This window comes from Odontesthes bonariensis, chromosome 1 (genome assembly GCF_027942865.1).
Source record: "Odontesthes bonariensis isolate fOdoBon6 chromosome 1, fOdoBon6.hap1, whole genome shotgun sequence".
In the NCBI taxonomy this organism is placed as follows: domain Eukaryota; kingdom Metazoa; phylum Chordata; class Actinopteri; order Atheriniformes; family Atherinopsidae; genus Odontesthes; species Odontesthes bonariensis.
This window is the reverse complement of record NC_134506.1, coordinates 22,157,545-22,168,849: the sequence shown is the minus strand read 5'-3', so window position 1 is coordinate 22,168,849 and position 11,305 is coordinate 22,157,545. Positions and strand designations below refer to the sequence as shown.

At 40.8% G+C, this 11,305-nt stretch overlaps 1 protein-coding gene across 1 annotated transcript; it reads right to left on the bottom strand.

Annotated features, from left to right (window-relative positions):
• Positions 1 to 257: 257 nt before the first annotated feature.
• swap70a (switching B cell complex subunit SWAP70a) lies at positions 258 to 11,109 on the bottom strand. The gene is made up of 12 exons (XM_075460286.1): positions 10,941 to 11,109; positions 9,572 to 9,712; positions 7,020 to 7,193; positions 5,582 to 5,806; positions 5,184 to 5,330; positions 4,909 to 5,017; positions 4,636 to 4,817; positions 3,771 to 3,878; positions 3,193 to 3,359; positions 2,070 to 2,268; positions 1,220 to 1,316; positions 258 to 877 (listed from the first exon to the last, which is right to left on the bottom strand). Exons 1-12 carry the CDS (start codon positions 11,034 to 11,036, stop codon positions 759 to 761), a joined length of 1,764 nt encoding a protein of 587 aa, XP_075316401.1. The 5' UTR covers positions 11,037 to 11,109; the 3' UTR covers positions 258 to 758.
• Positions 11,110 to 11,305: the final 196 nt, after the last annotated feature.

Below are 11,305 nucleotides of genomic sequence, written 5' to 3'. Positions count from 1 at the left end.
AAACAACTCGCAAGATATGAACACAATGGGTGGTAATAATGGGGTTCAGTAGCTTGCCCAAGGACACTTGGACAGAAATTAGTGACAAAACGAGCAACTTTCCAACAGCGCGCTTGTAAACTGCAAGGCGTGAGCAGCCCAATAAAGCAGAAAAGGTGTTGTTTGTTGGATTCTTCAACCAGAAGTGGGTGTTTTTTTAACTTATATATACATAAAAAAAAGCTCTCGTCCACTTTTATGAAAAAGAAGTTTTATTTCAAATCGTGTGTATTACAACAGATGTAACTCACTCATCTCAAGCAAACAAACTAACACAGTACTATTACTTAAAAACTGCAATGTAGTTCATTAAACAGCTTAATGAATTTAAAAAAAAAAAAAACTGGCCACTTGTTGATGAACTTTAACAGGGGATGAAGTTTCCCTGGTTACCTGCCTATAAAAATGAGTTAGTGAATCTTTTTGCAGGCTTCCTTTTGCAAAGTAAAATGTCCGAATTTATTTTTTGTTACAAAGGAAAGTGATCAAACATCTTTAATGCATTGGTAATGCGGTTTTTTGAAGCTATCAGCAGCTCAGTCTGATATCACTGCATATTCACTACTCAGAGCTCTACATTTACTGTCGGCGTTTAATTTTTATCAATAAGCATCAAAACTATGAACAAGCTTTTTACAATTGATTGAAATTCATATCGAGTGAACGAGGTTGTGATTTGGAAGGCAGCCGAATTCTTCCTGATCGTCCATCACTGATGTTCACTGAGCCTGAGCTCCCTGGTTCTTACTCTCCTGCCATAATTTTTTCTTCAGCTCCAGCTCAATGTCAGTGCACGATGCCGGGCCCCAGTTAGTGATCCTCTGGGGTCCTTTATGGCCTAAAAACAGGGCCAAAGAGAGGAGAGTAAGCCCTTTAACGAGACGTACCTACAAACAATTCCGTTATACAAAGCCACTGAGAAAGAAGACCGGTGTTTCTCTGAGAGAAACTGGCAGAACAATGTATTAAAAATTCGAAATACTATTAAGCAGATTCAACTGGGCTGACTTAGTGAGTCGTACATGTCTTCAATCTGATTGTTATTGTTTCAGCTTAAAAGATTTACAAACTCAAACAAAGAGAGTCCTGATGTTAATGAGCATGAGAATTAAATGAAATGCAGCTTCACGACTTCACATTCACAAGTTAACTGACATCAAGTTCCGATCATTCTTCCTACCTGGCTGGATGAGACGCACCAGCCCCTCGTGCTTGTTCACCTTGTCTTTCCAGGTCTTAGTCTTGTTAGCTGCTCGCTCGAGCTTCCTTGACACCTCCTGAGCACCAGGGAAAAAGACAAGAGATGGATTCACAGCAGCAAAGACAGCAGTCGGGCAGGTAAACGGATATTTTAAAACTTTTTTGATCGTCGTTTTTAATTGTCGTGCATATAGGACTTAGGTTGGTTTTCATTTTCCTGGAATGCCTCTATAGGTCTGTTCAAATGCGACGTTGACTGCAGCTCACTTTATGGTCAGTGAGAACTGCCATCGATGTTAGAGGTGGAGTGAAGAAAAGACTGCAGTCCAGTCACTACTGTGAGTGAGCCTGCAACGGTGACTAATCTGGCAGGAAAAAGGGCAAGAAAGCCTTTTTTATTTCTTCTTTCGATATACTATTAAATCACATTTCCAGGAGAGTAGAAAGAATAAAAACATGACCCTCAAATGCATTACCTGCTTTCCAGTAACAGAAAAGTAACTCTTGAGCTAAACTGTTCTTATGACTTCCCTTCTGGAAGTGTTAGGTGCTAATCTGTAGAAAATACACTGTATCTGTGCAAAATTCATTTAGAAGATGCTTCAATCCAAAGCGATTTACAAGTAAGGAACACATTTCTTCAGAATCTATTGGATCACCTGTTAGAATAATCAGGATTGTGTGGGGAAATTTATGCAACCAGTTCATTGTAATCTTTTTTTAATGGGCTTGATTACATGTAAAGGAAAATTCCAGTCGCCGTGAAGTTTGATTCTGTCAGGGTTTTCAGGTCTGTGAATCATCGTAAACCTCCTCGCATGTTTCCTGACCTTATACTGTTCCAGTGCTCCATGCCGCTCCTTCTCCAGCCTCCCCAGCTGCAGCGTGGCAGCCTGCAGGTCTCTCTCCTTGGCCAGCTTCTCAGCCATCAGCTCCTGCTTCTCTGCCTCGGTCTGAGACAGCGCCATCTGCTGCTGCAGGTGGATTTGCTCCAACTCAGCCCTCTTTGCTGCCTCCTCCTCCAGCAGCCTGTTGGGAAATTAAAAAATTTCTTAAAGGTTTTGGACTCTGTTCAAATTAAGGAAATTCAGGCACACTGTTACCCTCCGAGAAGTCTTTGATCCTTAACGATCTCTCCATGAGAAATGTGTCTGAATTACACCTGTAAATTTTGAATGAAGATGACGGGACGTCTGTCTGTGAACTGAATCTTAACAGGATGTGGCTCATGCAGTCACAGAGGGGGTCACGATAGATACAGCTTTACAAATTTTTGGTACTCACAGATATGTAACAAACGATTTTCTTTAATACATAAATGGTCAACTACTATATTTTTTTCTATTTTTTTTAATACGTTTAATACTAGTTAGTACTTTTGTGACCTGAAAATCGGATGTTTCAGATTACTTTAACACTGAATTAAAGAAAACTCCAAACCTTCAAAGCACTGACACCTTAAGTAAATCCACCCTGTATGTTTGCTGTTGGAGCAGTCGCTATATCTCTTACATCAGTTTTGTGTGTGCGTTTTGTTTTCCAAATGCTAACCAAGCTGCTCATGATGTTGTTCCAGTTTTAAATCTAATTTCTCTCACTGCTCTGTGGGGACTTGGTGCTGTGATACAGTGTTTCTTCCTGACTTGGGGCGACTGTTTTGAAGACCAGTCAACGTTATATTCTTTATCAACCCAGTTTCCACTGTAGTCAAAGATATCTCAGTATCTCAGTACGTTCGGTTCAGCTGACTGAACAGTTGTACGTCCACACACATGCTGAGGACACCCAACATAACGTGACCACAACAATAAGGTCATTATTAGCTCTCTCACAGTGTCAAAGAGCTGAATACAAACAGCTTGGGAAAGACAGCAGCTCTGTTAACCTAATTGGTGTAATCTCCAACAGAGGCCAGTATCTATTCCCGCATGTGTGTCTGTGTGGTTCTGAGACCTGGCCTGTAGCTTTTGTGTGGCTTCCTCATCCTGCTTGGCCTGCTTCTCATCCTCTAAGGCCTCCTCGAGTCGGCGGTACATGTCCTCGAGCTCTCGGACACGCTGCAGGTACTGCTCCAGCTCGCTGGACTTCTGAGCCACCTCCTCCTCCATCTGCTGGCGCACCTGAACAAGGAAACACACTCAGTGTAGCACACTCTTACACATTAGCCTCCACAAATGAACTGTAAATCAATGGTTTGCGACTGTATCATGGTTTTATTTTCACTTTAGTTTCCCTTTCTTCTGCTTTTGTGTTTTTTAACCGATGCTATCCCGCCTGAGACAAGATTTTCTCATCTTGCAAAGGTTCTTCTATGTAGTCATTCAACTTAAAGGAGAATGATTAACACATTATACTGTGATTCAACATCATGGGATGTATATATTTTTAGCCTTTGTTTCCAGAAAGGATCACAGGCGGGTGATGGTGACTTAACCAGAAGCTAAAAATGCACTAAGTTGTGTTTCCTGTCCGCACTTATGACGTTACAGTGTGTCACCATGGGAGCAGAGCAGACAAAGCAGAGAAGTTACCATTTTTTCTCTCTCCAAGTCCAGCCTGTAGCGATCCTGTAGGTCTGACTGAGTTTTCTTCCTCCTGAGCTCCTCTAGTCCGGCTTTGGCCGCAGCCTCTTCCATTTTCTGACAAGCACAAAAGAGGAAAGAGCTGCTATTGGTCTGCTTGAATGGAGGCCACAATGAAGACAAATTAGACTTTGTAAAGAACCTTGGGTTTGGATAAAGGGGAGTCTGTGGAGATTTTAAGGGAATCCTTTCAGCCTCCACTTCTGGGTTTTACTTGGCAGTATCAGACAGTATTTAGCAAAAGATCCATGTGAATGTACACAAAATGTAAGAGGACTTTCAGTTTAACTAGTGACTGCACTTAATCAGCTGAAGTATATTTCAACATTTAAAAAAAGCCACCTAGAAGGGTGAAAAGAGAAGTGAGAATCTGCTGCAGCTCTGAAAAAATCAAGTTCATAGACCTCGCCCTCCATGAGACGCAGGTGTCCCTGACTGAGATGTACTGTCATTTGAATAGAAAGTCTTACTTCCCTTTTCACTGTGGGTGTTTTCGCAGAATAGTGTCACTTTAAACCACAATATGAGAAAATAAGCAGACGTGGATAAAACCTACTGATAATTCAATGACAAAAAAAATAAAAATAAAAAAAAAAAATATTCCTCTCTGCAGGAACAGCTTCAACTCAGATATACAAAAAAATCTTTAGAAAAATCTACAACCAGGAAATAGAAATTCCCAGATTCCTAGTCATTTTACACTGTCGAGTCTGAAGACTCTCATGTTTTTATTAATCCAGTAGGTTATCCACCAAATTAGGTTGACATTTGAGCTGTGAAAATGGTGCCAGTTTTAGTCAATTTCAGCACAGACCATCCTCATGTCCTCCAGCTCTCTCTGTTTGTTCTCATTGGCTGTCTGGAGGTTCCTCATCCTCTCTGCCAGGTCCATCTCGTCCACCTGCTGCCTCTGCCGGAGCTCCCGACGCCTCAGCAGCGCCTCACGGTGAGGAGATGACAGCCCCAACCTCAGCATCTGGATGCAGGTTTGTATAGCTGCCACAAAACAGATCGAAATGGGAATCACTGGCTGACATTCAGTGATGATGAGGAAGGTAGAAAGCTGTGGGCAATGACTAATCGGCACCTTGAATCCATTCCTGCTTCTTCTTTTTATCCGACGCACTTATCTCAAAGCTTTTATCGGTGCACTTGATGATAAAAAGGCATTTCTTCGCATCTTTATCTAGCAGAGACTTCAGGAGAGAAAAATAGTACAGCACTCTAAGTCACATCAGCTGAATGAATACAACCACATTAATAATTTTTTAAAAATAGGCAAACAGTTGCCGCTGCATTAAATCCTTCAGGATTTAGTCAAAATGCTTATTGAAAACAAGACAACACGTCTGCATTGTTTACCTCCACACAGCAGATTTGGTCCAGGCTGATGTCTCCCTTCTTCTCTGTGAGGTCCTCACAGATGTAGTATGACAGCGATGTGGGTCGAAGGACAAACCAGCGCTCGGTCCAGTTCTTCCTCTTGTGGCCCTTTTTCATCATGTAACCCTTCACGGGACAGTGGGGAAGTAAACAAAGACACCTCAGCCTCTTCATTGGTTTGCAATAATCTGTGTGATTTACTAAACAAATCAGGTAGAATAAATGACAAAACCATAACCGATCCATGTCAAAGGCATGTGTAATATATGTCGATTATACACTATTGATGGAGCAAATGATAAGAAATAACATGGAATTTTCAGTAAAATGTTCATTTTCATGAAGCAAATAACTGAGTGATTAACATCTTGTCTAACCTGCTTGAGCACGTCCAGTATGAGCTCAGTGAAGACCTCGTTGATGCTCATAGCCAGAGTCTGGCGGTCCACGACTCTGCTGAAGTAATTTGTCCCCACCAGTTCAATCAGCTCCCAGGCGTTCAGGCAGCTCTTTGTGTTCAGCTGCAACTTGTAATCCACAAACTTCTCCTCACTCCATCCGATCCCCATGGGCTCTGCCAGCTTTCGCAGGAAATACTCGACCTAATGGGATGAACAGAAAAGAAGGTCCTGGAACTTAAAGCCAAGGCAGAGGGGAGGGTTAGATATAGTTTTTTAAAAAGTTGGTGAACTCATAAAAAAAAAACAGTGTTTCTGTATTGATAACTAAGAAGCCACAATAACATCAAAGCATCTAAAGGAACAAAAATCTTGGTCCAAGTATCCATAAGAAGAAACACGTTGGATACAAATAATAGAAGACAACTGCTTCTCTCTCACAGTGCTTTTCTAGGTCAGTGATGATGTGTTAACAGATCCGACAAAATATGCACTATTTGACCACACAACACGTTTGTTGGAAGAGTCATCGGTTGGTGGTTCGATCCCTGGCTTGTCAGTGGGGGAGTATCTCTGAGCCGGACTCTGAACCCTGATGCGTTCATCAACTGCGTGTGTTAGAAAAAAACAGCGCAGCCTGTCACACTCCAGACTAAGAAGTGCCGTGTGAGTGAATGTGATATTTCAGGGTCAGGTCAGCCTTACCGCCGCCAAGTAAAGAATTAGTCCAAAATTAGATTAAGAAATTTCACGTAAGCATTTCAGGGAAGTGGGAGATGTTGCGCAATCCAACAAGACAATTACCAAATTTCTCCATACAAAATAGAGAAAATAGAGAACGGTTTGAAAAGGGAAAAAATGTGTGTTTTGGCATGACTGAGTGATGTGGCGGCCCTGCAATGGACTGGCGACCCACTGAGGACGTACCCCACCTCTCGCTCAGTGGCAGCTGGGATAGGCTCCAGCACCCCCACGACCCTGAACTGGATTAAGTGGTTATAGAAAATGGCTGGATGGATGAGTGATGTGTGTCTGAGCTACAGTGAACTGTTCAATCAACACACCTGGAAATACTGATGGACTAACAAATGGTTCAAAGCTCCTCCTGGTCTTTGTTTTAAGCTAAAGCAAACATCTGATGGAGGATGTTGCTGCTAAAAGAGGTGAAGCTCATTTGAGAATCAACCAGCCTGCACTGTGAGTGACTCGGTGTGTGTTCAACAAAGACATGAAAACAAGAAAAACGGTTTGTGTTATCACTTAAGTCAGATTGTGTTTATGTATAACTGTGAAACAGACGAAGACCACATTTTCAAAGGTATTACAAGAATTTTACTTGTAACTGTGTTTTCCTTCCCTCTGTTTACTGATGGTTTGGTGAGGGTGAAGGAATTTCAGCTGTAAAAGTCTTCCTCACCTCTTCAATGACGATGACTAATGGGTAGTTCTCTTCTGACAGAAAGTTGAAAATGCACCAGACTTTGAAAGCATCATTGTCTGAGATGAGCAGGGGTGGAATGTATAATTTCTTCTTGTAGCACAGTGTCCAGCACATCCTGAAAAACTCCATCACGTTAAAGTCTTCCCTCACCTGTGAATAAAGAGGCAGCATTCAGTGAGAGTCAAAGTGAGGCCGATCAGCAGCCTCAGAGAGCACTGTGTTTACAAATGCTAAGCAGGGGATTGGTGTTTGTCTCCTTTTAAAAACCCCGAGTCTGCAGGATGTGAGGTGCAAACATAAAGTCATTAAAAGCCTCATTTCAATTCAAGTCAGAGCCCACAACAGGAAGGCGAGCAAACAGCCTCCAAGTCCAAGAAGTGAAGCTCGGACAGTTAACAAACCTGTGTGAGGGTTACTTTTATAAAGCCTCAAAAGATGTGTTTGGTGTGCTGAACAGCTTATTCAAACAGCATCTTTTGGAGCACTGTAGCATAGGTTATGGACAAAAAAAAAACACATTTTTATTCTGGGTACAGCTCAGCGCTTGTATCCTGTTCGGACCTGATAGGATTAGTCATCTTAATCTGTGTCATGCATTGTTCATCACGGCGGCAGTGCGTGTTTGTGGGTTTAACATTTTTTGCTGATTCTGTAATTGCCCATTTTTCATTTCCTTTCAGCAAAGACTGACAGTCAGTATAAAGAGGAGCTTTGGTACTTTATCGTTCTGTCTCAAATGTGTCTGTAGAAACAGAGTTTAAAGGGCCGCTGAAAGCTTGTCATCACAAATGTCTTTTCAGGCTTCTCAGATTTCATCTTCGGGCCTGTCAGAACAAGTAGTTAACCGACTTATATGGCAATGTTGTGATTCTCTTAAATGGCCTGCTGGGCTAAACACTGACCAACATTTGTGTCAATAAGATGTCAGAATAAGCATCGGGTTGTCGACACCATTGTAAAACTTGATGCAGCATCAGAGAGCCTCAGCTGCGCGTACACAGATGCTGCCTAGTGTTTGTCACCCTCTTTCTTCTCGTCTGCTCTCTGTTCTGGAGTTTCACGGTAAGCAGAGATCAGGCAGATCCTCCACACACACACACACACACACACATGCACAGCTGCAGGGTTGGTACATTTTGGGTTTAAGAAGAATTCATTGTTGGAACCCAAAGCAATGAGTGACTTTCTGTTCTACTGTGAGAAATGTTAAGTGTTTACTACAAGGCAGAATTTGTTTCCAATTTAATTATTGTTTTGATTAATGGCTTTAATTTCATCTGTGTTTTCTTATCACCGTGAGCATGTTTCTTTAGAGGTTCCAAACAACAACTACGGTAACCGATGAACAGCTCTAAAGTTTGCTTGTTTTTTTTTCCAACCATCAGTCAGTTGAACATTTACATTTAGACCATGTTCAATACAACAGTGAAATCTTCCGTACTCTAAAACTGACTAATGATGTGAAATGAGAAATTGCTCATACGGTTATTTAAAAGTTCAGAATCTGCCAGGAAATAAAAATCCAAATAAAACTGACCACTTCCTAAAAGGCACTGTGCAAAAATACTAAATTAAACACAAAACTCACCATTCTTATGGTGTTTGGAAGTGCCTCAGCAGATACTAGTTTACCAAAAGTGGCACTGAACTGGATACCAATGGGGAACAAAGAATACAAACTGTAACACCTGCTCAAAAACTACAAAAGAGCAAGGTTCAATCCATGCATTGTCAGTTATTGAATAATCTACGTGGCATCGAGTAGTTGTGTGGGCAACACCAAATTTTACTGAAATCCTGTTTTTATATCCTTGAATCTATGCACCTTAGAGGAGTAATCTCAATTTCTCATTCTATAGTCTCAGCTGCTTCTGTTATGATCTCTTTCTATTCATGGTCAATTTAAGCTGCACTAAGCTTTAAGCTTCAATTTGTTGCGCACATTCAAATGACAAAGACTGAAACTGAAACCTTTATTCAAATGACACCAGTTACTACCATGATTTCCAGCAAAGATTATCACCACCTCACTCATCCTGTAATCCAGTCATTTCTTGATCACATAGTCACTGATTAAACCCTATCAATGCAAAGTTCTCCTACGGTTCGGCTTCTTTAATCAAATGATAGTCAGATAAGTCACTTCCATTTTCACCCATTTACTAATATATTTATAATAAACATGTAATATATCCCTCAATAGTAAAAAAATATCTGCATTTTAAATGATAAAATAAAATTCTGACTCTCGTAATTATCCTAGTTTCATGCGATCACTCGTAATCCAATAATTTTGGTCTTAAAAGGTTAATAAAAGCTCATCCTTGTTTCTCAATTTGTTTCCAAAACTGTCTTGACAGTTTCATAAAAATCGAATTAGGGGCCAAATTTTAGTTTGGACCATATCAGATGTTTGTTCTAAAGCTCCTTATCTGAGTGAGAACAGAAGGGACGAATATAAAAAAAAAAACATATCAATGATAATCTGATAATCTAATGGCATCTGGACCAAAACTCTTGCACCTCACCTTGTCCAGAATATACCTGTTGAGGTAAGGCATGTAGCCCTCGTTGGAGAGAGGCCCCTCATCATCATCTTTGAAATGCTCCTCAAAGGCCACGGGGTCATGAGGGATCCTCATCACTGTGCACAGGTTGTAAGACAGCACCTAGACATCCACAATAAGTCAAGTGGTCCATTAACTTTAGTGCTGCAAGTGAGGGAACATACTGCACATTCAGTGAAGACACAACAATACATGAGTAGCACGCTCTGGTAGAATAACATGAGATTATCAGGGCTGGTTTGAGGTGGAGTTTGGTTCCGTCTCTGAGCTTTCAGAGAAAACATGTGTCTGATATCTACATGCATCGCTAGCCAAGCAAAAGTTCAGCTCTTGACTGTGACCTTCATCTCAGTCTAAAAAGTCTTCCATGTGGGTAGTTACAGCTGCAATAATTTATAATGTCAACAGTCTCATTTAAATCTCTTAACTATGTTAATTTGATATCCTGTTTTGTTTATAGACTCATTTTAAGATGGGTTCAATCAATTTTTGTACTCATCGTTCTGCACACAATATAATAACAAAGCAAAGAGAAGCTGTTCGGAGTGTTTTAAAAAAAAAAAAAAATCCATTAAATATGAAATATGCCATTCCATGTAAGTGTTCCCACTGTTTTTCTTCTCTTTTATGTCACTGGGGAGAATTGTGTGTAGATTGAATGAGGAAAAAAAAATAAAATCAATCCATTTTAAGATCGGTCCAAAATAAAGAAAACCCCAAAAGGGTCTGAAACCACAAATAGATCTCCAGAAACAGGAACACTTGCAGTTTCCCTGGCATATGTGAGTGATGAAAAACCCTGCAGGGGCTGTAAAGTTAGACTGTGTCTCTGACAGGCTGCACACATTGGCATCCCAGCCAGAAGGCATACAAATCCTCAGGCCCCAGGATGTCATATAGTAAAGCACCACTTCTCCCTCACCTTTGTTTGAATTACAGGGCATGTAAATAGCTTTCTGACACATTTCACTACATGTTTTATCACAGGACTTAGTCTTAAAAATTAACATGGTACCAAAACACTAATAAGCGGTATCAAGAGTCATTGAGGGGTTCAAATATCTATAGCAGTTACATCAACGTGGTTCACTGTGACGTTATACATCAATTATGGACCGTTTGTAAAAAGCTGTAAAATAAAAATGACAACTTTGGGAGTCACACCACTGGGATTTCAAAGTATATTATGTAATAGTATTTTTAAAAAGTGTCCCAACTTATTAATAGCATTAGTGAGACGATTAAAAGTTTACAGGAATTAAAAGCAACGTTAAATGCGGCAGTGTTCGTCCTGCAGGGGACTGAACAAACTAACTGAAGTTAAACGCACCTTGAGCTGAGATTTGGGAACTTTTCCACGATGGTCTTCGTCCAGGGCTGTGAAAGCGTGCCATATGTATTTTAAAAGCTCCTCTCTAAGCCACATTTTGTCCCTCCGCAGCACCAGGGTCTGTCTGTCTGTCTGCGTGGTAAATCCAAACCCCTTTCAGACACCGAGGTGACGGATGCGCAGATGGAGAAGTGATGCTGGAGCCACGTGACGTTTAATAGTTTTTTTTTTTTTTTTCCATCATTCAAACATCCCGGCAAAGGCTGTGGTGGTGAACACTAAATTCAGGAGGAATTGCTCTATAACAATCTGATTAAACTAATGTTTTGGTTGTTATATATTTTTTTTTTACTTTATTGAACACA